The sequence below is a fragment of the Crocuta crocuta genome, unplaced genomic scaffold (genome assembly GCF_008692635.1).
Source record: "Crocuta crocuta isolate KB4526 unplaced genomic scaffold, BGI_CrCroc_1.0 scaffold9, whole genome shotgun sequence".
In the NCBI taxonomy this organism is placed as follows: Eukaryota; Metazoa; Chordata; class Mammalia; order Carnivora; family Hyaenidae; genus Crocuta; species Crocuta crocuta.
In genome coordinates, this window is record NW_027551567.1 from 9,389,983 (window position 1) to 9,416,708 (window position 26,726).

Sequence of the window (26,726 nt, forward strand, 5' to 3'; positions counted from 1 at the left end):
AGAGAGAGATTGGGAGATACAGAATCTGAAGCAGGCTTCAGGCTTTGAGCTGTCAGCACAGAGCCCAACATGGGGTTCAAACTCACGAATCGGGAGATCATGATGTAAGCCGAAGTCAGATGCTCAACTGACTGGTACCCCTGTATAAGATTTTTTTAAAAAATTACTGGGGCGCCTGGGTGGCTTAGTCGGTTAAGCGTCCGACTTTCGCTTAGGTCATGATCTCGNTGAAAAACTTGAACAGTGTTGGAACACTCCTTTTAGTACAGGCTGTTTCTATTAATATTTTCTTGGAGACCCATCTCAGTGTACCTTTTAGTTGTGTAATATACAGCACCATTTTGTAAACTGGTACAATCTCCTACACACAAAAAAAGAAAGAAATGGATGATTAACACCAGGCTGACTTGTTGACAAAGACAGTAACACAAAAGCCAATTAACATAATCCATTAATAAGAGGAAAACGTATGTAAAGAGAAGATAGACAAAATCACAGAATAAAAAACTGTCCTTCCCAAGGAGGAATGTGAANTTGGTACAATCTCCTACACACACAAAAAAAGAAAGAAATGGATGATTAACACCAGGCTGACTTGTTGACAAAGACAGTAACACAAAAGCCAATTAACATAATCCATTAATAAGAGGAAAACGTATGTAAAGAGAAGATAGACAAAATCACAGAATAAAAAACTGTCCTTCCCAAGGAGGAATGTGAAAGTTTGAAGAGTTTCTATTTCCATTAAATAAGGGAGGGGAAACAACACTCTTATTGTTCTCATTTTATTGTGGACTCATTTTTTTGAAAAAGATCTTGGCACAGGCAGAGTAGACTCTAGTCTTTTCTTAACTTGCTCTAGGCCTACAAACCCTTACTGGTTCTTATGCAGAGGCCTGTGTCCGTCCCATGGGTGGGTTTGTGTGGGCACACTCATGAGCATGCAAAAACGTTCCCGGGAAGCACAGGAAGTGGGGCTGGACATACTCTGACATTCTTTTTTTCTTTAGGCTTTCCTATGTTTTGCCCTAATTTTTAGTTTCCTTTGTCTATCATCTATTTTTGCCAGACTTATGCAACTACAATTCCTAAGTATATGCAGCTAGTTTTGAAATGCTTTCTTTTCTTCATTTAGTCTGCTACATTTATTACAATATACTACATCAGCATTAGAGTATCTTGACACAGGATTATGTAAATCTCACTAAGTAAAGCCAGAAAATACAAAAGTTATTCTTTGAGTTCAGGTAATATTGTGTGAAGACTTTTCCCTGTATGATTTTTTTTATTTCCTAGTTTTAATAAAATAAGGTCCTATCTACATTTCTTGCCATGCACACTGGAAATTGTCTTTTTATTTTAAAGCACCATCATCCCATTTAAGCTCGCACTGATATTTGTGAATCTCAAACCAAAGTAGTGCTGCCACCCCATAGATTAAGTTTTCTAATAAATGCTGCTTTGTTCCACAGGGCATGTTGACATTGCCCTGTTTCACAAAATAGCTCATATTTCATTTTTCCCCAGAATTTTGTTTCAGCACAACTTCATATAGTATTTTCCCTTTCACACTGTAACTGAAGACAACCACACATCCAGGATATAGTTTATAACTAAACAAAAATAAAACCTCAATTGATGAGGGAACTTATTGTCAAGGCCTGACTAGTCAGAAAATGCAAATTCCTTTGGTTTACAATGACCTATAACAAACACTGTACTAGCTGTATTAGAAAATGCTTCTATCACCTACTTGACAACATATGGCTTTGCCAGAAAAGTCAGCATTTCAAACAACCAGTCCTCCAACACGGCTCATGCTGATTATATCATGATTATAGAATTCAACATTTTGCAAAATAAAAGGATGTATTTAAGCTTTTGGCACTCACAAGGGATCACTCACAAAACTCGTAGGAAAAAATCTAGGATCAAAAAAAAAAAAAAAGAAAGAAAGGAAAAATCTAGGCTCTGTTCACAAAAACAATTTAGTATAACAGTTTTGATTATATATTTAATACTAAATATATTTCAGTACCTGCAAAGATACTTTTTTCCTAGAATTTTAACATAAGCTTCACATACAAATTTCTGAGATAAGTCACTGAACTACCATGAATTCATCTCCTAATGTAAATATTTAAGTATTATAAAAGTTGAATCAGAGTGTAAAGGAATACCTACAAAAATGTATTCAATTTTATCTTTCATCATTTTAAAAACTGCTTGAAAATATATTGCATTCTACAAACAGAAACAATCTTTTCCTGACACATTCTACTTGCCAGATATAATTGGGAAAAAGCCATTAAATTAAAAAAAACTTTTTCTAATGTGTGTGTGTATGTATACAATTTTTTATATGTGTATAATATATGTATACATACACACACACATATAATATATGGAGAAAGTATATGTGTATATATATAATATATGGAGAAAGGGAGCAAGAAATGGGGAAGGAGGGATATGAAAGCTTAACTGCCATTTTTTAGGACAGTTCCTGGAAGAAAACAAAATAAAATCTATTTTTCTGAGTGTTATCACTCATCTTTCAAAGAATGAATATTTAATTACTGAAATGCTATTAATGTCCAACCCGGGGTGGGAGGTACTTTCAACTTCACGCGAAAAGTTTTCTTAATATTCAATGTATTTGTTAATATTCAATGTATTATATTCAATGCAATTTAAGCAGAAAGGTGTTTTAAAGCACCCTTCTGCTCAATGTCAATGGATTTCAGGGGTGCCCGGGTGGCTCAGTCAGTTAAGTGTCTGACTCGTGATTTGGGCACAGGTCATGATCTCACGGTTTGTGGGTTCTACACTGACAGTGTGAAGCCTGCCTGGGATCCTCTCTCTCCCTCTCTCTCTCTGCCCCTCCCCCATGCACATGTACTCCCTCTCTCAAAATAAATAAATTTTTAAAAAATAGATTTCATTTACAACTAGAAAAAATGGGTTTTGCGAATATGAAACCTAAAAATGATTACATTTTGGACTGAACAACATAGTCATCAGACACCTCTGAGTAACACCCCATGTAGGCAATCCAGTCTCACATGCTCTGTTAGTTTTCTCCTTGGTTTGTTGGGGTTACTTACTGCTATGTTCACAATACATAAAGACTCAAGGGAGCATATGGAACCTGGAGACAGATATGGGGCAGTTTCTGGTTCCTTTACTTGCCTGCTATCCAGCCACAGGCAAATTCATTACCCTCCCTGAGCCTCAATTTCTTAATCTATAAAAACGGACTAACAGACACTTTATTAAGATGGCAAGGGATGAAATAAAAAGTGTGTCAAGTTCCCAGCAGAGCACTCAGCACACAGTAGGTGCTTGAGAGCTGCCCGCCTAGCCGTCTGCTCCCCTCCCAAACCCTGTCCTAGCCCTTCAACCATTGTTGGAGAACCGAACCAAAAAATGGCTAGCACATAGAGTTACTCGTAGTATTGCCTTTCACCATTCTAATGTTTGTTGGGTCTGTAATGATATTTCCACTCTCACTCCACTTATTAGGGATGTGTTTTCTCTTCCATTTTTTTCGAAAAACCAGTCTTGCTGGAAGGTTATGTTTTATTCACCTTTCATAAAAACTAGTTTTCAGGGCGCCTGGGTGGCTCGCTTATTAAGCATCTGACTTCAGCTCAGGTTATGATTTCGCAGTCCATGAGTTCAAGCCCCATGTGGGGCTCTGTGCTGATAGCTCAGAGCCTGGAGCCTGTTTCAGATTCTGTGTCTCCCTCACTCACGCTCTGTCTCTCTCTCAAAAGTAAATAAACATTAAAAATTTAAAAAAACACATAATTTTCTTCGGTTTTGTTAATTTCTCTTCAGTCTCTCTTCTTTTTTTATTGTTTCTATTATCATATTTACTATTTCCTTCCTTCTACTTACTATCAGTATATTTGGTATATATATACTATCGGTATATTTTTCTCTCCCTACCTTAAGGTGGAAACTATGCATTGTTTTAAAGTTTTTATTTTCTTTCTAAAATGAGCATTTATAGTTATGCATATTCCTCTAAATGCTGTTTTAGCTTCTCTGTACATACTTCATTTTGCATGGTCATTATTATTCAACTCGTAAGATTTTATAAATTCTTTGTTACTTCTTTGAACTATTAAGAATTTTACTTTTAATTTCCAAACATTTGAACATTTTTTAGGTATCTTATTAATACCTCGTGGTTAGACAACACATTATGTAAGATTTCAAATGTCTGAATCTTACTAAAACTTGTTTATGGTATAACAACATGTGGTCTATCTTGGCCAATATTCTCTGTGTACTTAAAAAGAATGTGTGTTCTGCAGCTTTTAGTTATAGATCGAAGTTACCATCTGGTGTTGTTTCCTCTCAGCATGAAGAATTTCCTTTAGTATTTCCTGTAGTACAGGTCTAATGGCAGTGAATTCTCTCATTTTTGCTCATCTAAAATATTTTTTATTTTTCCCATCACTTTTGAAGGCTAGTTTGACTGAATGTAGATTTCCGGTTGGTATTTTTTTTTTACTTCCAGTCCTTGAAAGATGTCACTCCATCGTCTTCTGACTTCCATTGTTCCTAATGAGCAATAAGACAACTCTGGAGTGCTGTTCCCTGTATGTCTGCCCGTATGTATGTACTTTCTTTTTTCCCCTCTGGCTACTGTCTGTCTATAGATTCTATCTATGTCTTTGAATTTCCTATTCTTCTCTTTCCCTTTTTAAATTTCAATTACATCATTATTTTTATAACAGTATTAACAGTGTAATTGAGAATAATTCTCATCATCATTTAGTTAAATTACAAGGAGATAAATAAAAGTCTATGTGGAACAATTAAAAAAGTCCTACATCGAATTTTTGTTAAATACTGAGTTAGTGACTAAAACTACAGAAAAATTTGGATTACATACAACCAAATGTAACAATTATCTAAGAAACTAAAAGAATTTTTCAGAGTTGCTTTCATAATTGCTTAAATCAGCATCAACTATATGTTGCAACTTGTGTTATTCAAATATGGCATTAGGAAAAAGATGAAAAATGTAAGTTACTTGTCTAGGGCATTTTTGCATTACCTGGATCAAATTTTCTAGTTTTGTCTAATCAGTAAGATATTCTGAAGCTATCATCAGAAGTATCTGTTTCTTGCCTTATGTTTAACTTTTTTTAACCACAAGTACCTTCATTCAAGGAGTAAAAAGGTCCTTGTGGCTAGAAAAGAGTGCAGAGGGCAGAGAGAATTTGAAAATAAGATTAAGAAATAGAGCTGCTCAGGCCATAGTAAGGAGGTAGGATTTCGTAGTGAAGATGGGGGATTTAACAGGGACGAGGAAATACATGATCTAATTTGCACTTTTAAAAGGTTATTCCAGCTACTCTGCAAGAAAGAAACTTGTGAGAAATTGATAGTTCAGGGAAGAAAGATGCTGGCTTCTATTTAGGTAGTACAGGTGCTAAGTGGTCAGATTAGAGATATATTTCTAGGTCAGTGCACCTCCTGGTGGACTGAACAAAGGGTACAGGGAAAACAAACATTCATGAGGCTTCCCAGGCTTTTGGCCTGAGGTAAGAAGACTGAGAAAATAACAGTGGGTTTGGACATTTATTTTTTTTAAGAGCTTTCAGAGAGCCAAATGGAGATATGAAGCAAGCAGTTGAAAATTTTGGAATCAATAAAGCCTTCGATAAAGAATTAAAAATCAGTCATCCATACAATTCCTCTACCAAGAAAAAGCAAACATCTACGAAAGTTTTAGAATAGTTTTGTTGAAGCTTTCTAAATGAACTTGAAAGATAACTTTCTCTAAATGAATTTTACCCAAGATTGATTATATATAAGTATCTCAAAAAGGAAATATAACTAAAATTTAAAGCAGAAGTCCCCTTTGATCATATCTTTTTAGCATCCAAAGGTTTCTCTGAAAACTCTCAAAAATCTATTCATTAAACAGAAGTACTAGCATGTGAGATAGTAGCTGCTGTCCCCAAGTATATTTAACTAAATTTTCTACTATAGCAAACCAAGGTGCTATGGCAACTGGCCAACTATATAAGTCACAAATGATCTGTTAGTTACTTATCACTTAAGATTACAAATGACCACTATTTTATAACATTTACTATTATCACTGCATTTTGTTCATCTTTTGATCTTTTCGCAGTGCAACTGGATAATTACCTCACCACCTGCTACAAGTGACAATCCTACTTTTCCAAAAAAGGGAGAAATCCAACTTTGTACTGTGTCTAACCCTTAAAGAGCTATGGAATCAATGGAAAGGTGGCTATTTTTAGCTCAAATTTTGTACTACGCAGTAAAACTTTAAATGCAACCATATTGTCTAAAATGCCTTACTAGCACCATAAAAAAAAATTCAAAGAAACTCCCCTTTCCCCCCACAAAAAGAGATATTTAAAAATTTTAGAAATATACAGATTGGCCCTTCAGTAATCATTTAGCAGTGAGGGTTTTACCGATCACTTTTGCTGAAAACAGCTTCATATTTGTCCACCAGAGTTTTAAAATGTGAGAGCTATTTATATATGTGCACAGTCACATTCTGTCCCCTTAGAAACCACTCCTGCTTTCTAAATCTCCAGGCTTCTCAACACTGCCTGTTAGACACTGCATCCACGCACCAAGACCAGGCAATGAAAACCACAGCCAGAAGCCCCAGGACAATTTGTGAAAAGGCTGGGCAGTTTCACATGTATTTTGCCCAGATTTAAGAAAAACTACACATACACACACACACACACACACTAAACAATAGCTTGTAAGGCCAAAAAATGTTTTAAATCTTAAGATGAAGTTTAAAAGCTAAAAAGTCATGTTTAAAAGATGAAGTACAGTCTGTATAACACAAAATTGTGGGAGAATATAGTTTGATGGTGCATGTAGTTCTGCACCATTGTATGAAATAAAGTTCACTCAGGAGAATGGAAGCCTATGCAAGAGGCAAGTCCTTTATTCCACTTTCTTTTGGAAGTAGTGTCCTGATTTACCTTTAAGTACCTATTTAAAGTGTTTTTAATGTCACATTTGCTCCTGCATCCCTATTATCTATGAAAACTTGATCTTGCCAAGTGGGTCTTCCTCATCAAAGCATTTTTCAGAAATATACACCCCAAAGTCAGTATACAATTAAATAAATTGTTATAGAATCATTTCAGGCCTCCAATAATTTGATTCAATGCAATGAAAATAAAGTTTACTGAAAGATTAAAATCACTGAAATGGTTAATGAATCTCCCCAGATCCTTAATTTGCCATTTAGGAACAGTAAAATTTCTCCCTTCAGTGATTATTTCAAAAAGTCAAACTTGTAAAAATTAAAAGCTGTCATTAATAAAAAGGGTCACTCTGTCACTCACAGACTGGTAGAGCAGCTAAAAAGTTAATGGCATATTAAGTCATATTGACATATAATTATACTTTCATCATCATTTTGTACATCGTACAAACAACCAAATATTCACTTTAGGGGAAATTTTAAAGTTTTTTTTTTTAAATACATTTAGAACTTGTTGACATTTTAAAACTATTAAGGATTAATGTCCAAGACAACAAACAAGTCATTCAATGATTCCCAGGTAGTTTGCCAATAACTAAAAATAAATTACACATGAGAACAAGCAGCGGCAAGTCACTAGGCAGAAACAACCCATTTTAAATTCTTCTTTTATATTAAAAAGAAATGACTGAAAGAAAAAATGGCACTTATGTTCTTGAGTTTTTTCATGTTCGTTCTTTTAGTTCTTGGACATTTAAGAAATCTAAATTTGATTCACTAAGAATCCTTCCTCCATAGTTCTAATTCCATGGTTACTAATCTTTAAGATTAACTTGGTAGTTGACATATTCCCATCAAGTAGCCCAAGTCAGTAATTACACATCCCCGTTGCCATGGAATGACCCCAATTTATGCCTACTGTCCAAATTTGGAAGATAAAATAAATATATGATCACCTTTGTTACACTACTAGGTCAAGTTTTCACTGTCCCAATGACAGCCTTCCTATTCAGGAGTATACAAGTCATGAGAATAGGTGGAAATGGAAATAACTTTTAAATAGCTGAACCAATGTCTTTACTTTCCACCTGTTAACCTCTCTTTGGCCTTACATGGAAGCTGAAACTACGGTCAGTTAGTGTAACATTTGTGAACGTTTCTTCTTGAGATAAATGTCTCCTAATATAGATGTCAGCTCTGTTTGACATACAGATCACTAAAGTCTTCATGAAAACCAAAAGCAAAGAAGAGGTCACCTTTAAAATGCTTGACTTGAAAAGAACATGAAAAGATAAATATTACAGATGATCATACTCTAACTCTATGAAACTAAAGAATGAAATTAGCTCACTAATAAAAATCTTCACTAAAAACAAAGGACTTTAGATTTCATCTATGAAATAGTTACCAATTTTAAAATGTTCTAGACAGTAGAGCAACTGTGGGCTTTGCAGTTGTGAGGCAAGACTTTCAACAGACAAATGAGTATCCACCTGATAAGCCCACCTATCCTTCCCCTAACTCAAGGGAAGTATCTCTATTTGTATAACATGGAATTCTATCCTCTCAGAAAACATTCTTTAAAGACTAAGTGTCTGTCCCCAAGGAAAACAAATTCATTAGCTGGAAGCAAGTGAACTAAGCCTCGGTTCTAAAAGAATCTTTTTAACAGAGGTAACACAATAATGATATTAGAGCCTAACTCTGATTTAGATTATTAACTAAATGCATCTTCATGAATCAACAAACAATATTCTGTCCCAATTTTGAGTGACAAGGCAAGTAGTAAGAAAAGTCATTCAAAATGAACTTTTCAAGGGCTTAGCATATTTCTTCAAACAGGATAGCCACCATTTCCACGTGGGATTTTTTTTTTTTTTTTTGAGGATGTTTGTTGTGAAGGAAAAAATAAAAATTGGGTCTTCTCTTAGGGGAAATAAAAAAATGGTTATGGACTTCTACTTGTTCTTTTATTCATTTCAGATCTGGAAAAGAATGTCTTTCTTAATTATATGCCCTAATGATCCCCCCAGTTTCATTAAAACAGCATCATTAAAACTACTCTTGGAGGAAATTAACAGTGTAGGCAGAAGCTGTTACCCCATTCTGTTACACCATTAAAAAAAAATCACCAGTTAAAAATAAACACTCACATGCTTTCATATTGATAGATAATTCCCCTTAAAAAACGTGTCACAAATGGTATGAAATTCCATACATTTTTAAAATATCACCTTTGATCAACCATGTGGAAAAGAAAATCTTTGCCTATCTCCAACCTCATTCCTCTACCTTCAACCAATATTACAGGGCACTTCCAATTTTTGCCTACTAGGAGGGAGAAGGCTTTCATAAGCACAAACTACCCTGAATAATGCTAGACTGTCCAAGGTGAGAGGAAAATTACAGTGTTGCTGCAAAGATCCGTATGTTTGCTGAAGCTAGCAAGGAGAAAACTGTCAGGAAAGGTAAGGGGAAAAAAACAGAGGGAGACAAGACGGCAAGAAAGGAGGGGAGGGAAAGATACTCTTGGTCTCTGGTGGGCTAACAAAAGGAATCTGGCCTGCTCATTAATAGGAACCTTTAGCTTCACACACAGTACTATGGCTCTGTGACTCTAACTATAGGTTAGTCAAGGCCCTAGTTTTGTAAAATACATGGGTTTTATTAAAATGGATACTGTACTTACTTTATTAGGTAAAATGATAGCTGCATACATAATAAAACATTCCCTCATATTAAAAGACTATTTTATCAGTACTTCTATAATACTTCATTATTTTAATGTACTTGAACTATGTTTTTGGAACTGCCATAGGAAAGCTGGTTTTAATAACAAAGGACTGTGTGGTGCTTGAATATTATTCACAAAATACATTCAATTTTGTGTGCTATGCACTCATAGGTAGAAATTGATGCCCAGAAAATTCGCAGTTAGAAAAATAAAGCATAAATTTATTGTTGGGGTGCAGAGGCAGGAGACTCTTCAGTAATGAGTTGTATAAGATAAGACTAAGTTTCAATTTTTTTTTTAAATATTTTTATTTATTTCTAGGAGAGAGAGAGAGAGAGAGACAGCGTGAGCAGGGGAGGGTCAGAGAGAGAGGGAGTCACAGACTGAAACAGAATCCAGGCTCCGAGCTGGCAGTCAGCACAGAGCCCGACGCCGGGCTCGAACCCACGAACCGCGAGATCACGACCTAAGTGAAAGTCGGACACTTAACCGACTAAGCTACCCAGGCGCCCCTAAGTTTCAATTTTTTAACTGCTAATATAGAGTTAACCATTGGTATTTTTGAAGGAAGAGGTTAAAGAAGAAAAATGATGCTAGAAAACTTAAAAATACAAGCCACCTCAGGGCAAACCAAGATTCTATCTGACTGGTTTGGACAGTACTCAAAACCTGGGCATGGAGTGGGGTGGGAGCAACTGGCTGGTTTCTCAGGGTTGTGAGTTCGAGCCCCATGTTGGGTGTAGAGATTACTTAAAAGTAAAATCTTAAAAAAAAAAAAAGGCATGGGAAGTATTTATAACATCTATATTCTAAGATAGGAATATAAAATTGGTGCAGTGAAGAAATGCAGAAATGTAATTATTAAGAGAGTAAAATAATCCTACCAAAAGAAAGGAAATAATCAGGACTTGTTTTAAACGATGATACAACTGTAATATGGATGATATAAATATGGATATGGATTTTGAAATGTTAGCCATCTCAAGGCACTTTTTAAAACATAAATATTTAGACCCTCTTATGAGAATAGCTATGAATTATACTTCTCACCTAATAATTTTGATAAAGACAAATTCTTGGTGCCATGTATAATATGTAAACTACCTTAAATAGTAAATATCATTATATGGTCCTTTAAAGGATTAAAACAGAAAAGTATGTCTCTTCAAGTAGATCAAGAATAAAAAGTAAAGTACTTTCTTTAATGTAACTTGAAAGAAAATAATCAAACATTCATCATTTCCCCAATCAAATGCAAATTTTCAGATATTCTGCAAATTAAGACATCTTTAACACTTTCATTAATATTGATAGATTTTAAAAAATCAAAACAATTTAAAGTAGATGATTTTGCCTTTAACCTTCATTTTCAACTACTTGTTTTTGAGGTAAGTGTTGATTTTAATTCGTCTTAATTTTCACAAGTGTTTAGATTGAAACTGAGCAAAAAATTCATTAGCAGTAGTTAATCTTCATTTTAATGTCTATTTTAAACTCAAGCATTTTTGGTGAGCTGTGAACTCATTCACGAAAAGAGATGATGGCCCTTGTAACAAAGCACAAACTAATTTGAGCTGTAAATTTAATTACACTTAATTACCAAAATAAAATGAGCTTTCAACAACAGTAACTTTACTGCCCACCAAGAAGCATGACAAACTAGCTGAGAAATTTTGTTCTGTCTCCAAGAGGCCAACTCAGCCCCTTATTGTTTGTGAATACAATGCTGACGAAACATACCTAAAATTTCTTGACAAATTTAATATGCTTCTCCACATTTGCCTTCAACGTTATAAGGTGGCCGAGAGGGTTGGCCAGGTCATGGATAGATTCTCTACTGTCTCTCACTTACAAAATTTTAAATAATTTTAGTTTGAAAAACCTTAAGATTACACGTATTTTAAAAGAAAAACTATTTCACACCAAATAAGGAACTGAAATATTTTGAATCAATTACAATTTTCTTTGAGGCTACAACTAGATCTTCAAGAATTGCTCTGAAAGGGGCGCCTGGGTGGCTTAGTCGGTTAAGCGTCTGACTTTCGCTTAGGTCATGATCTAGCGGTTCGTGGGTTCGAGCCCCGCGTCAGGCTCTGTGCTGACTGCCAGCTCAGAGCCTGGAGCCTGTTTCAGTCTGTGACTCCCTCTCTCTCTGACCCTCCCCTGCTCATGCTGTCTCTCTCTCTCTCTTCTAGAAATAAACAAAACATTAAAAAAAAGAAAAAAAAAAAGAATTGCTCTGAAAGTAAAATACAACTCTTTAGGTGCTAAAATATAATTTAAAGATACCAAATCATAGAAATCACTGTAACATTTATTTTTTTTTTAGTTTTGTTTTTTAAGGGAACACAATTCAACTTTTTTATAAGAAATCACTGTAACGTTTAAAAGAAAGTAATCCTTTTCTTTAGAGAATCTATATTACTCATTAAATAGTCTATTCATTTTAGGAAACTTCACTGGCAACTATATAAAAGAAAATGTCTTTTTTAGCCTCACTAGAGAATTACGAGGATTAAAACAAAAAGTATCACCAGATTATTCAAAAGAAATGAAGACACACAGTAGGAATGTGAAGAACAACAGTACATGATATCAGTGCTCCTTTTGGAAGTTAACTCATAAACACAGAACAAATCTTTTGGGGGTGGGGGGCAGTCAACAAATTGGTGTGATGGCATACAAAAGACAACAGTCCAATCTAGCAGTTTTCATGACTGGCAATTTCTATATACAACACAAACCAGCAAGATACCATTCTTCTTCAAAGAAATTGCTAACAGCAGTGATGCTTGGGGGCAAAAAATTCATATAATCATCTGAGTGCCTGCTTCGCATCAGCTCTAGCCACGAGGCTGGAGACGTGAACAAGTCAGACATGGTCCTTAAGCTTGTGAAGCTTGCCTTCTCCTGGGCATGAAGGACACTAAACAAAACAAGCAACCTACAGACAATTCAAGGGAAATGAGGACAGTAAAACAGAGTCATGTGACGGGGGAAGTCTCTGGGGTGGACAGCCGCCTCTATAGAGGAGAAATCTGGGAGAGCCTTTCTGAGGAGATGCTAACTCAAACCTGAGGTTATTGGGGAATCCACATACTCCTTTAAATAAGGTCTACCTCATGATTAAGGACTACACATTTATAACATAACCTTTCACTTTTCACATTTCCTTTCAAACATTCCAGCAGTTAATGTTTCCCATCCAACTGGCAGATCAGTCTGTCTTAAGTGGGATGGACAGGAGTGGTCTTGGGACATCACCAAAGGACACAACAAAATGCTAACCAGAGGTCACAAAGAAAGGGGGAAGCGGAGGGAGGTACATAATGAATGTGCCTTTGAATTAAAAGGGGACTGCTTCTGACAGGGAAAATATTAAGGATTGTGTGAGAAAAATTGGAGTACTTTATCATTACCCAGAAAGATGGAATGTGTATGATCTTTTTTCCAACGGGCTAACATCCAAAAAGATTTCAAAAAGAATGACAGCAATCTTTTGTAAAGCTAATACCAAAAGGAGGGAAAGAAAGTAAGCAGGATTTCAATGTTAGTCTCAGTATCACTAACTAATTAACATGGGAAGATTAAATAATCTGAGTATCCCAATATAATGCTGCTTCACTTTTATAATGAGAGCAATAAATCAAATAGGCCATACATGTGAGGGACATAACTAATTCCAGAAAATAACCACATCTATGTAGTAGGGTTAACTGGTTTTAAAACAATCTCAGATCACAAATCTGAGGAGGTAGCCATGATCACTAAGAACACCAGTTCCCCAAACACAAATGAACATGATTAAGGAACCATGTCAAAGTAAAGTCCTATGATATTTTAAAAATCAAATTATGAGCAAAATGGGCTTTCTTACTTAAGACAATTTAGCAAGAATTTGAAGATTTACTATGACATGTATGAGACACATCTAGCTACAATGGAGCTTTTAGTTATTATAAATATCTGTACACAGAAAATGAGGAAATTATCAGAAAGAACATATAAATCAAAAAAACTCACATTTTGACGTCTTTTCCCCTATAGCTAGATATACACGTGGTTTTTTTCTTTCCACAAACTTGGGCAAGTAAAACACCTGTAGGCTTGCCTACTGAGTTTTTCATTTAATGTTATATCCACACAAATGTTACAATGCTGTCAACTAGTCTTTTAGCAATTTTAATAAATCTATAACATTCATCATATGGATAAACTGTAACTTATTCAACTATATTCCTGTTTCACTAATATCATTCCCAATATTTTCCAACCAAATGGCTGGCATTGAGAAAAATGTCCTTACACCCTTTGGTGTGGGACTCCAAAGTGAGGATTTCTGGAATTCCTCAGTCAGAGAATATGCACTCTGAGGAGTCTCGATATGCATTCCCAAACTGATTTCCTAGAAAGAGCAATCCATTTTTACACTTATACTGCACCATTGCAACACTAAATAACTACTTATTTTTAATCAGTACCATTCTTACTAGCAACAAATGATAGTTATCTCATTTTTGAAATTTACATTTTTAGTCATAAGTTGCATATGTTTTCTTTTTTTATGTTTTTATTTTATTGTTGAGAAAGAGAGTTTGAGCAGGGGAGGGGCAGAAAGACAGGGAGACACAGAATCTGAAGCAGACTCCAGGCTCTGAGCTGTCAGCACAGAGCCTGATGAGAGGCTTGAATCCATGGACCATGAGATCGTGGCCTGAGCCGAAATTGGATGCTTAACCAACTGAGCCATTCAGGCGCCCCAAGTGGCATATATTTTCATGTTTACTGGCCACTAATGGTTCTAAAAAAATAATCTGTCTCTGACCTTTGAAATAAAGGTGCTATCAGCTTCCTTACTGATATTTAATAATGTTTAATATGATATTAATCCTTTGTCATATGCCTCAACACTGACCTAGGTGTCATTCTTTTTTTAAATTGTGCTTTTCTTTAGTTTATGCAAATAATCTGTGACAACATGATGGGCAATTGGTGCTTTTCAAATTTCTGCTCAAAATTTTCTTAATCAGTTATTTTCTACATTTCCTTTTAGATTTTTTCTTTTTTTTTTTTTTAAGTTTATTTTGAGAGACAGAGAGAGAGAGAGCATGAGTGAGAGGGGGCAGAGAGAGAGACGGAGAGAAAGAGGCCCAAGCAGGCTCTGCACTGATAGTGCAGATACAGGGCTCAATGCCACCAACCATGAGCTCATGACCTGAGCCAGAATCAAGAGTCAGATGCTTAACCAACTGAGCCACTCAGGTGGCCCTCTTTCTAAGTCCATTTAGAGTTTATTAGAAAAGTGGAAAGCAAAGGTCAGGTTGGCCAGATATTTAAAACTCAACACTATGTGGGGTGGAAAGGTAAGGGAGAAGACAAGGATGAAGAAGCAGTGAGGGAGTGGGTTCAAATGGAGAAAATGGCTTTCCATGTTGAGTGAATAGCATTTAGAGACTGATTTCTACGTTACGCCTCTCCCTTTTCTTTATTCAACGTCATGTTTCTTGAAGTCATTATTTCCTTGTTTCAAGTCTTCCCACTCGTTCGCTCACCAGCCCAAATATAACATGGCCCCCATCCTGGTTACCACCCTACATTCGTCAAAGTCACCAACATCTTCTGGTCACCAATGTCTTCCAGTTACAATCATCAGTCTTTAGCTAATTTAAACTCTGGAAGTACTTAATAATGTTGGCCACATACTCTATGGTGAAATTCTCCATACTCGTTTTCTGTAATGGCTTGCTCCTACTCACCTCTTTCTCTCTCTGGCCACTCGATCTCACACTGCTTCACAGCTCTTTTTCCTCTCTTTCTCTTAAATTTTGATGTACCTGGGGACTTCTTTAGAAACTTCCCCTGTGATCATAATCTTAACCATGACCTCAGCCATCACCATAAGATGATAAATCATTAATCTTTTCCTATACTTTAGATTCTCTTCTGAGCTGAAGACATGCTTTATTATTCTTATCTCAAATTCTACAAGTTCAGAATGAATTCATCATCTTCCACAAAGATATGCTTAAACCTGTTTTCCAATGAAACTGTACCTCCATTCAAAAATCATCCAACCTAGAAACCAAGCTAAGGCTTATTCTTAACTCCTGCCTGCCTCTGTCACCCACTCATTTCCTTCATGCTCATGTCTTCATCAGTCAGGAAGTCTATCTTTCAAATTCTGCCTTCTTTAAAATTCACTTTTCTCTACAATACCACTCTCATGCCCGTGATTTAGAAGACCCTCAAATCTCTCATTTAAAGTACTCAAATAGTTTCTTTGTTAATCTCTGTGACTTCCTGCCTCAGCACTCACCATACATCCTCAACACAAGTGCCAAAGAGTCTTTTTTTTCTAAATTCCAAATCCTTCTAAGCTAATTTCCTGCTTAAAATACTATTACACCCTTTTATCTTAAATAATGAAAATAATTGTGACCCTTATTTTCCTACTACAGAAAGTTCTCAACTTACTATGGTTCAATTTGCACTTTTTCAATTTTGTGAATGGTGTGAAAGTGATACACATTCAATAGAAACCAGCCTTCAAATTTTGAACTGTGATCTTTTTCCGGGCCAGTGGTACAATATTCCTCCTGATACTGGGCAAGGCCGCGAGCTACAGTTCCCAGTCGGCCAGGAACCGTGAGGGAGAACAACCCATATACTTACAACCATTCTAGTTTGCACTTGCAGCACAGTACTCAATGAGTTACATAAGATATTCAATACTTTATTAAAAAATCGACTCTGTGCGCGCTGATTGTGCCCACCTGCAGACTAAAATAAGTGTTCTGAGCACATTTAAGTTAGGCAAGGCTAAGCTAGGATGTTCAGCAGGTTAGGTATATTAAAATTTTGAGTTACAATATTTTCAGCTTACAATAGGTTTATTGGGACATAACCCCATAAAGTTAAGGAAGAGCTATATTTCCTACTTGCCAGGAAATTTATGAGGTGTGTTTAAATACATTATATAGGAGAACTGAAATGTATTATCTATGGGAGCTGGCCCTACTCTGTCATATTTTTCCTCCATGCAAAGCAAATCCTTAGTATTACATATAAGATTCTTTAAAGTCTAAATCCTACCAACTTCTTGATCCTTACCTAGTGCTACAGCCTCTATACTACTCTTCAACCATAAACAAACAATTGAAATCACTAGCAAATCAAATATTTTTCCTGCCTCCCTATTCCTTCTACCCAGAACTGCCACCTATCTCCACTCACGGAGTCATACTCATCCTATAAGAGTTGGCTCAGCTTACAGATGGGTCAGGTGACTAAGTTTTTTTATAATCCCATAGTCCTCAGAATATTTCTCTATCCAATCATGACCATAGAATAACTATCTGTTTAGCATCTATTTTTGCTACTAAATTTATGTCACAAAACAAGAACTCTATTTCTTGAATGAAATGCCCAAATTAAGGCTGTGCCCAAAGCACTCAGTAAAGTATGGTTGCCAGAATTAATTCTCATTCAGGAAGTGGACAGTAGGGCAGTACGTCAAAGTCATATAAAGACGTGAAAAAATAATATTGGAAACATTGGTTTGGGCGGATGAAGATCTTCAATGCCAACATAAAGATCTTACTTCTATAGCCCAAGAAGACCTATTGGAGGTGTTCAATAGATGGACGAAATTTGATGTGTTTTAAGAAAACAGTACATAGTAATCTGATTAGATGTGAGAGGTTGAGGGGCAGAGAGAAGTAACAAGACAATTTAAAAGGTTGAGGAAGAGGTGAGGAAAAGTAAGAGTTCATTTTGAGATAAGCCAATTTCCAGAAACCAGAGGATATCCGTGTGCTAATGTCCACCTTTTCTCACTGTCACATGTTAAAAATCCTTACACATAAACCATTTTATCGTACAAATTTCTTACCACTACCAAAACTAGCATGAAGTTGAAATTTTTAGTCTCATGTTCAAAAGGCAGAGTAAGTCCTGAAGGATTTCAAATTTGAAAGCTTCAAGAACAGCCACACAAAGGGCTGGGATGGCCAAGAAAGAATAGGGAGAGGAGGGGTAAAGATGGAGCCTTGGCCACATTTCCACTACTGAGCAAAGCAGAAAGAGATGCTGGCACAATCAGGGCAAGGAAGAGGATCACCATGTGTAACCTGGATGTAACTACCAACTACAGATAGTGATGTAGCAGCCCCAGCCATGATGCATCTTTGGAAAGATTTAGTCTTTGGTTCATATCTATAGCCATAGAAACTTTGCTGAACACTAAACAGGGTTCCAGACAAAACTGCATTTAAAAAAGGCCATCATACATCTGAATACTCTATGTTAAACTGCTTTTCCGATGCTCTGGCTCCATCTAAATAGACTTTAGTACTGAAGTACACTTTTCCTGATTGTCATATCTGTTGTTGGTTAAGAAAATAAATGTAAAAAAAAAAATTTAGATTATAAAACTGCAGTAAACTATTCATCATATTACTACTCTGACAACTTTCTCTGACAACTCTTACTTTATAACATCATAATTTTAATTTAACATTTTCCACAGTGATAAGAATTCAAAATCATTTAGGACTTTTTCCCTCTTCAGATTGACATTTTTAAACAGAATGCTAGTAAATTTGGTAGTAATAAGAAGTATATTTTAAAAAATCCTTCTGTATAATCCTTTCTAACATGAAAGAGTAAGAAAAAAATTCCTTTACTTGAAATCATGCAAATTTCCGTTTACACAGTGATTTGTGTAAACCCTATAAAAATCCTCTCAAACTATTAGAATATGATTACCTTAAAAATATATGACAGTATGCACGATTTCTGAGTTCTTATTCTAGGAAAAGAGACCGCACAGAAAGGATGGAACAATGGTATGGAAACTTACCATCCTCTCCAGTTGGACTCCTTATTGCAGACTTATTGCTTCCATGTGTTAAAAAAAAAAAAAATTCAAACCTTTAAGCCAACCCCAATCCCTAAAATTTTTGGCGCTCGTATTAAGCATTGAATCCAGAAAAAAAAACAAACATTTTTTTATCACAAGCCTATCAGAGTCAAGATTTATTTCATCATAAAGGGAATGTGTTAGAAATTAATAATAAAGTCTTAAAGAAATTATACTATTTAAAGCTGCTCAAATACCATAAATTACTTGGCCTTAATATTTAAATAAATAATGCCTATTTTGAACATTGCAGTCTAGAGCATATAATATAAATTAATTAGAGGAATATTAAAATAGATGAGGTTAACACATTTCTTTTTGCACAGGAGTGATTTTTTTTTCAATCTGGGGTTACATGAAGCTGAGGAATATAAACATCACATATAATTAATTTCTCTAATTCTCTGAAACAATGAAATCTTTGCTCAAACTACACTGTGAGGTCAATGAACTACCTAAACTCTGTTGTTGTTGTGCTTTTCTACAAATCAGGGTGCACAATGGAATGCATACCTCCCTAAAAGCAGCACATCTCTAAGTTTCAGTATGTGTCAAATGAAAGAAGGAAAAAGTTCCCTCACCCCCAAAGTGAGAACAGATGGGAATGTAAAATTAGATGGGAAGAGACAGGGAAGCTTTGGATGAGGGACCAAGAAATCTTCCCCATGGGGGGAGCCAAATACACCAGACCTCAGTTTGTCCTGCCTCCCAGTTAACTTCCAAATTAAATCCAATAGGAATGCAAAGCAGTTCTTAGATTTGATGCATCGGTTTTGATTTCCGTAAGCGTTCGTGTAAACTTCATGAAGAAGCTATTGACAAATATGTTCTAAAAATATTATGTTTAATCACTTCTGTGAGTTTAACATTACTTCATACTAAGACTGTTAACAATGAATATTTTTTTAATAAAATAAAATTTTCTTTATGAAAAAGAGGCAACAGGCATGAACGAACTTAAGATGTGGACAAGGAATTCCTTGTATGACGGAAGAGCATCTGCCGTAAATTGAAAAGTTATGTAAATAAAGTATGAATACGTTTCATATTCATTCTTTTCATATTTTATCTGTAGAACTGAAAAAAAAGATCCGTAATAGCAATCCCAGTAATACTTCCTATATCTAGCAGAAAAAAAATTTTCTGTTGAGACTGAATTTTATATAGTATGATCTAATTTTTCTATCTAAAAATATCAACTATAAACTTAAAAGAATATTCTATAGTGCCGTACTGCCTTCAATATTCTTTATTTTTAATATGGGTAATAGTTCAAAATTTAAGGGAAACAGAAAATGTGGTGCTCTCAGATTTGAATGTATTTAAAAACAGTAGTTTTATTGTTAATAATCATTCTCTGAGAACATTATAATATTAAGAGCAATTTTGTGTAAGATTAACCATGACCTTTTGAAGAACTACCAGAGATCTTCCACAAACGAGTGCTTGTGGAGCAGATTTGTGTGTGTGTGTGTGTGTGTGTGTGTGTGTGTACGCATGCTCACTTTCACATAAAATTTACATTTGTTGATACAACAAAGACAATAACCCAGTATTCTAATCAATAGTGCTCAAAATTTATAGATCATTCTCATCCATAATTTCAGATTTGTTTTCTAAGACAATGAAAAGTTCTCTGTGTACCATTTCCCTGCTGTCCCAGAAAACTGGCTTTCAATACCTTAACCCTGTTTTATCTTTTTTTTAACCTTACTTACATTGTAGTTTACACAACAAAAAGAAATATGGAAGTATGAATCATTCCAAGCGGTGAAAGTAAGTGCATGTCACACTTAAGTAATTTCAGTTTAAACAACCCAAGGCCCTGGTAACAGGATGTAGGTTTCCCTTGCAACAGGGAAAGAGGCCTCCCATAAAAAAGATGCTCAATATAGTACAGCGCGTTTAGCTGCACATGTGCATGAAAAGATTACTGAAAAGTAGATTTTTATCATTCAGATTACTCTAAGTTATACGCAAATCTTATTACCAAAAACAGAAAAAAAGTCTCTCAAGGCATCTTTTTCACCCTCTCTTACCAATACATAAAAGCCACAATCGGCAAACATTTGGGGGTACATTTTATTAAAATTCATTTTCCATACTTTCCATTTGTGCAAATAAAATGTGACTAAGCAAAAACACCTGTATTTTCAAATTCATCCTCATACTAATAAATCTAAATACTAATTCCCCAAAACATCAAATGCAGACCCCTCTACATCATTGCCTTAATTCATTTTGTGGTTAGTTGGTTGAATGATTTTAACATGGACAACAGAACACTGTATAATAAATTTAAAACTTCTATCTTCCTCTTGGGATTTGGGAAAACTTTGAATAAAGAATGCATATGCACACACTCAGCATTTACTCCAGACTCCAGTCCTAGCTCCAGATCTTCCACTCTCTTTTTAAACTGGGTAAGTCAAACGCACTCTGGATGATAAACACGAGTGTGTAACAGGGATAGGGTCAGATTAGGTCACAATTTCTCAGACTACAGACTGCAGAGACCTACGGGCATATTCTTGGAAGTCTGAGAGGGTTACGAGGTGTCTTGTTTTGTTGTCTTCTTGTTATGACATAAATACGATTATATTTTGGATAGTCTCACTCACAACTTTTACCACTAATTATTATCACGTAATTTCAGGATCTGGTTTTAACATAGTGGTAATGATCTTGTTAGCGTTAGCTTTTTGTAGTGACTTTGTTTAACTCATGATACATGTTCCTCAAACTGAAATTCACAAATGTATTCTAAGACCTGACATTTTTCTGGGAACATAGGTCCACATATTATTCAAGATCGATAGACACTAAATTACGTGATCTTTCTAATTCCTTTCCAGTCTGAAAAATATGTTGCCCTCTTATAGCAGCTTACTAATAATTTATGGAGATCAAGCTTAAGCACACTTAGAGAAAGCAAACTTCACAGGAGGAGTTATAATTTCTAATTCTATGTTGTACTCGTTTTCTTTTTATATTTAAAAATGAAAATTTTGAGATAACACTATGGCATTCAGTGAGCAAAACGAGTAAGACTGTTAGATCAAGGTTCTATTAGCAAGTCACAATCATTTCAAATGATTTAGCGGACTACATATTGACTAGGAGTCAGAAAATTCCAGTTTCTTTATCCAGTTCTGCCTCTGACTTGAAATAGCATCTTGGTGTTAGAGTGATTTGTTCCTGCAGCCCCCCCTTTTTTTTTTTTTTTTACAAAATTAGTACATTATGTTACTCAATGAATAAAATGTACAATAAATACCAGGCACTCATGTTATATAATGATAAGTAGTATGCTTCAAATTTTAATTTACATAATAAAAAAAACCAAATCTGCAAACTCAAATATTTGCTTTTCTTAATTCTGTTAGTGATAATATATAATGTCTAAAAATAGCAATATAATTTTTTACTATAAATTATAGATTATGTTGATTTAGTCTTAGAAACATTTATGTTTAAATTTTCTTCATCTAATTTTAAAGACTTTACAATGTTGTCAATTTGCATTTAAAGAGAATTTATTTGTAGAAATCATGTTTTACTGGTTAAGAGCTTAACTTCTAATAACTTATCGTTACTCATATATCATAATTTTATATCAAAATTTTAAACCATATACACTTAAAGGAATTCTCAACTTACATGTATCTTAATAACAGAATCATTTTAACAACAGTAAAGAGAAGTAAAATGTTTGCAAACTGCAAAGATATTCTGAATTTAAAAAGCATATACTTTATACTTAAAATAGTTATTTAATTTTTAATTTAAAAAAGTCACAAAAATGAAACTCATTTAAATCATCTTATTCCTATCTGTGAGATAAATGCAGACAAATGTTTTAAAGAAAAATCCTCCACAAAGCAGTATATGGGAAAATGTGCTTCGTTTAACTGAACATTTTTTTTTTTTTAAAAGAAGGCTTGAAACCATTTCTAAAGTGTGGCTAATAGCATGATTATTAGTTAAATTAATTAAATTAATTATTGATTTTTGAAATTGTTTATTGAATTTATATTACTGCCTTTTGACAGACTCCTTTTTTTGTAAGGCGAAGGCTGTGAAAATCTAAGATCAACAGACTGCATAAAAAGCTTAAGTTTTATCAAAAGAGAAATATCACATTCAGATTTAAAAGTTTTCATCTCCTGTTATCCTAGCAGACATAACTTACATTTGTTTTGTAAACTCGCTGCAAACTTTCTTCTTCCTATAAAAAATTTCAGCTTTTATTACTTCAAGATTTCTTTTCTAGAAGGTGTAATTATACCATTAACTAACTAAAGGACAGTGGAGTCAAATGGAAAACGTGCATTTCTAAAAAGTGCATATATCATGATAAGTAACTTTTTTTCTCAGAATTGGCAAGTACCATTGCACAAATGTTAAAATCAGTGCCAAGAAGTGACTCTACCTGAACCGTAGAGCTGATCTCCGATGCAAAGCCGCCTGTCAAGGGAGCCTCGTGACTGATTAGCAGTCGCCCTGTTTTGATCACAGACTGGAAAAGAAAAGGGAAATCTAAATCTGATGTTGAAGAGAATACGTATTTTCAAGTATACGATGGCAGTTTTGATTACGGTATAGAAACAATACATTTCAATCCAATAAATAATTAAAAATCAGTAATACAATTTTATGCCAAAGAAGTTAAAACTCTCTCTCACTGGACAGTCATTTGGTATTTGCACAGTCACAAAATTTTTCAATATAGTTTTTAATCCTACTACCAAAGAAAAATGTGATTTGTAATCTTGTCACTAAAAATGCATTCCATTATAAAATACTTCTGTGTTACAAATAATTATTTTACATTGTCATCTCATAATCATATTTTTCTTCATACTGCTTTAAGAATGAAAGTGATTTTTTGGGCTTATTTTTGGGTATATTTGCATATAAATAAGCAGCCTTCAGAAATATTATTTTGTGGAGAGGGAAAACACAAAAATAGTACGTAAAAGCTGCAATGCAGAAAAAACTCAAGCTCCTAGATATTTAAGGAAACTGAACAGGAAGAAATCCCTGAAGTAGAAGGGTTATAACCATCTTTGTTCCTGTGAGGTTAACGACCACAACTCTATTTTAACATAGGAAATGTCACAAATAATAAAGATATATTCTCATTACTGGCTCACTGTGGTTGTTCACACAGCGTGATATATACTCTGTACAATAATAAATCAAAAAGAATAGCTATGATATCATAGCAGGATGCCAGCTGTGTTGGAAGGTAAAAAATATTAATATCAACAGCAAGTTACTGCTTAAGATATGCTGAATAATTAACATGTTACCAATGAAAAGGGGCAATTTCTCCTCCACATGTCTAATAATTTGATATCGCCTTTCTTAAATTCTACATTAACATTTATGAATATGAAATAAGATCTTCCAAGCAAAAATATGTATATAAACTAAAAGATTTCCTTCATTCTAAGCAATTAGAGTTTAAAATCTTAAAAGTATGCAGCCATTTCAGTCAGCAGATGTTAAACCCCAAGATATGGCCAGTAGCCATGATAAAAATAAGTTATTGTATCTACTGAGTAAATAGTGACTTAAGAACATAAAATTTTATGGACACCTTAATGAATACATCCCCACCCCCAATGAAATGGTAACCTTGGTATGCTGGTACTTGGATTTTATGACTGTGATTAATTATGCCATTTACAAAAGTCACAAATTTCAATGCACCTGGTTAGGAATATACAGAGACAAAAACAGTCCACAATCATGAAAAAAAAAATGTGTTCTCAAAGTACCCTTTAAAAGAAGTCCTGGTTTAGACCAGGTTTAAAGCACTACCAATGAGAAAAAACAGATTTGACAACTAAACCTTTCTTATCACTCTGAAACTATCTGCCAATGGATGAGTGTCCAGGGATGACCTCGCTAAAATCCATCCCAGCTAGAGGATGCATCTTAAATCTCCAGGAGGTAGAAATGAGACACTTTTATAAAAATGCTACTGTTACCTTAGACCTCCACACAACAGAATTGGAGTTTTTTATTTGAGCTGGGACCTATGCAAGATCTAATGACAGCCTTCAGAATGGTTCCTGGAGGCCAATAAGCAACCAGGGCAGATAGCCTGGCTTCCTAAAGCCTGCGGAATGTAGTAGGGAAACTAAGCACAGATGTAGCCAGAACAAAAATCTCCAAATTCAGAGACCTCCTGAGTGTCCTTCAGCAGGACAAAGGCTAGAGAAACCAAGCTATAGCAATTCGGATGTGTATTATACAGCCATGAAAAAGACTGAGGCCATGGAAAGAGGCCTAGGGTAAATTAATTGGTAAAATCAGCAAACTGCAGAGCAATATAATCTCATTTTTACAAAAGACAAAAAACAAACAAACAAACAAAAAACTCAACTAGCACAGCAGCGGAGACCCCAATAAAGCTAGTTGTATGTACTAAGTCAACGCAGGTAAACAGTCTGGAGGGATTCATTCCAAACTACCAAAACTTGCTCCTCCTAAGTGACAGTGAAAGAATTGTTGGGGAAAAGGCTCTTACCTTTTAATTTATGTAGAAAAGTATTTTTATATATTGAAAGGATTCTCAATTAGTCATAAATAAAGATAAAGCACTTGAATAATGGTTAAGGCAACAAGTACATATTATGTTGTAGTCAAAATCTCCTCAAAAAAAAACCCTAACAGTATGTTTTGTTTTGTTTTGTTTTGTTTTGTTTTTATAGCATTTTAGGAGTGGCTTCACATACAAGGAAATCCTAAGGTCCCAAACTCCAGCAGCAAATAGGCACACTAAAAACACAGGGCTTCAGCCTTCCCTTGTCAGTCCCTGTGTGATATGTTCCATGTCAGGATCATATCCAGCTCACCTCCTGACCCCTTAAACTGCTGGATCCTAGACAACATAGTAAATCAGCTATTAGTGCTTTTAGTATAGGAGGGGACAGAGGTCTTCAACACCTCTGTATGTGTATTATGTACATGAGTGTTAGATCAGGTTATGCTGGCAGTTTTGGAAGAAATTCTAGAAATTTCTAAAATACCAAGAGCTAAAGGGTAGACCCAATGAAAAGTAATAACACTGTTAGTTTATGGAAATTATTATGGTATACAAACCAGAGGGAGACAGTGTGGCAAGAAGAGATAGAAATAATGATAATCATAAACAACTGGTTGTTCCGCAAGTTGCTATGTGCTAGGCTGTGAGCTGAGCATTTTAGATTGATTACTTAATTTAATTTGGAAAGCATCTAAGTTTCATTTTTGCTTCCTAAAGTCAATCCTGACATCTGAAAAATATTAAAATTCGTAAAATAAAGTCAGAATCAAAATTTTCAAAACTGCCAAAATTTAGAAGTCACATTGATATTTTCAAAGTCGTATCATCAAAGAATTAGCATATATCAGTAAGGATTAGTCTATAAGTACAGTTCAATAACTTTGTAAGATATAATTGAATTCAACTTGGTATGTTCTTTTTTACCTTGCACAGTTTTAATTGACTAGAATTTCTGATGATTGGGTTTTTTTGTATACTTTTGGAAATTATTAACACTTTGCTAATACTATGATGAGATCATCACAAATCTAGAAAATTGAAGACAGTGTTACTCTATTCTTCGTGATTTCATTAGGTATTCTGGTTAAATTACATACTCTTGTCAACTTTAATAGGCATTTAATTTTCATACATTTAAGCAGAATGATTCAAAACTGCCAAGTCATACTGCTAGCCAAATTTAGCATTTTGTTGTATTTAGTAAAAACTAATATGGTGCCTTTCAATGGGGATAGCTGTTAACCTTTTTAAAATAACTATACATATAAATAGTAATAATCCTTTAAAATTCATTTTCCTTAGAAGAAATTTTTAAAGTTTCAAGTGTTCTTCTGAGATAAACCTATTTCATCACTTGAAAAAAAATTTTAAGAGCATTTAAACAACTTTTCAATATGAAAAGCTGAACCTATCAGAGCCAGGAAAGATCACGTAAGGCTGGATTTTCCAGTATCTGCTTCTTCAGCTTTCTGCCACTAAGACCTGCTCCAGGATTCTGGCC

The 26,726-nt window shown here is 34.7% G+C and overlaps 1 protein-coding gene across 3 annotated transcripts in view; it reads right to left on the reverse strand.

Moving 5' to 3' along the window:
• Nucleotides 1–26,726, reverse strand: part of BCKDHB (branched chain keto acid dehydrogenase E1 subunit beta) — a 207,743-nt gene that overhangs the window by 40,258 nt on the left and 140,759 nt on the right. For 2 of the 3 annotated variants that reach the window (XM_077750335.1, XM_077750337.1), the window contains exons 9-10: nt 23,099–23,185; nt 22,859–22,894 (exon numbers count right to left, since the gene is read on the reverse strand). In XM_077750335.1, the coding sequence (XP_077606461.1) occupies nt 22,859–22,894; nt 23,099–23,185 (123 nt within the window). The remainder of the gene's footprint in view (nt 1–22,858; nt 22,895–23,098; nt 23,186–26,726) is intronic. The other variant, XM_077750336.1, reaches the window with a different exon arrangement.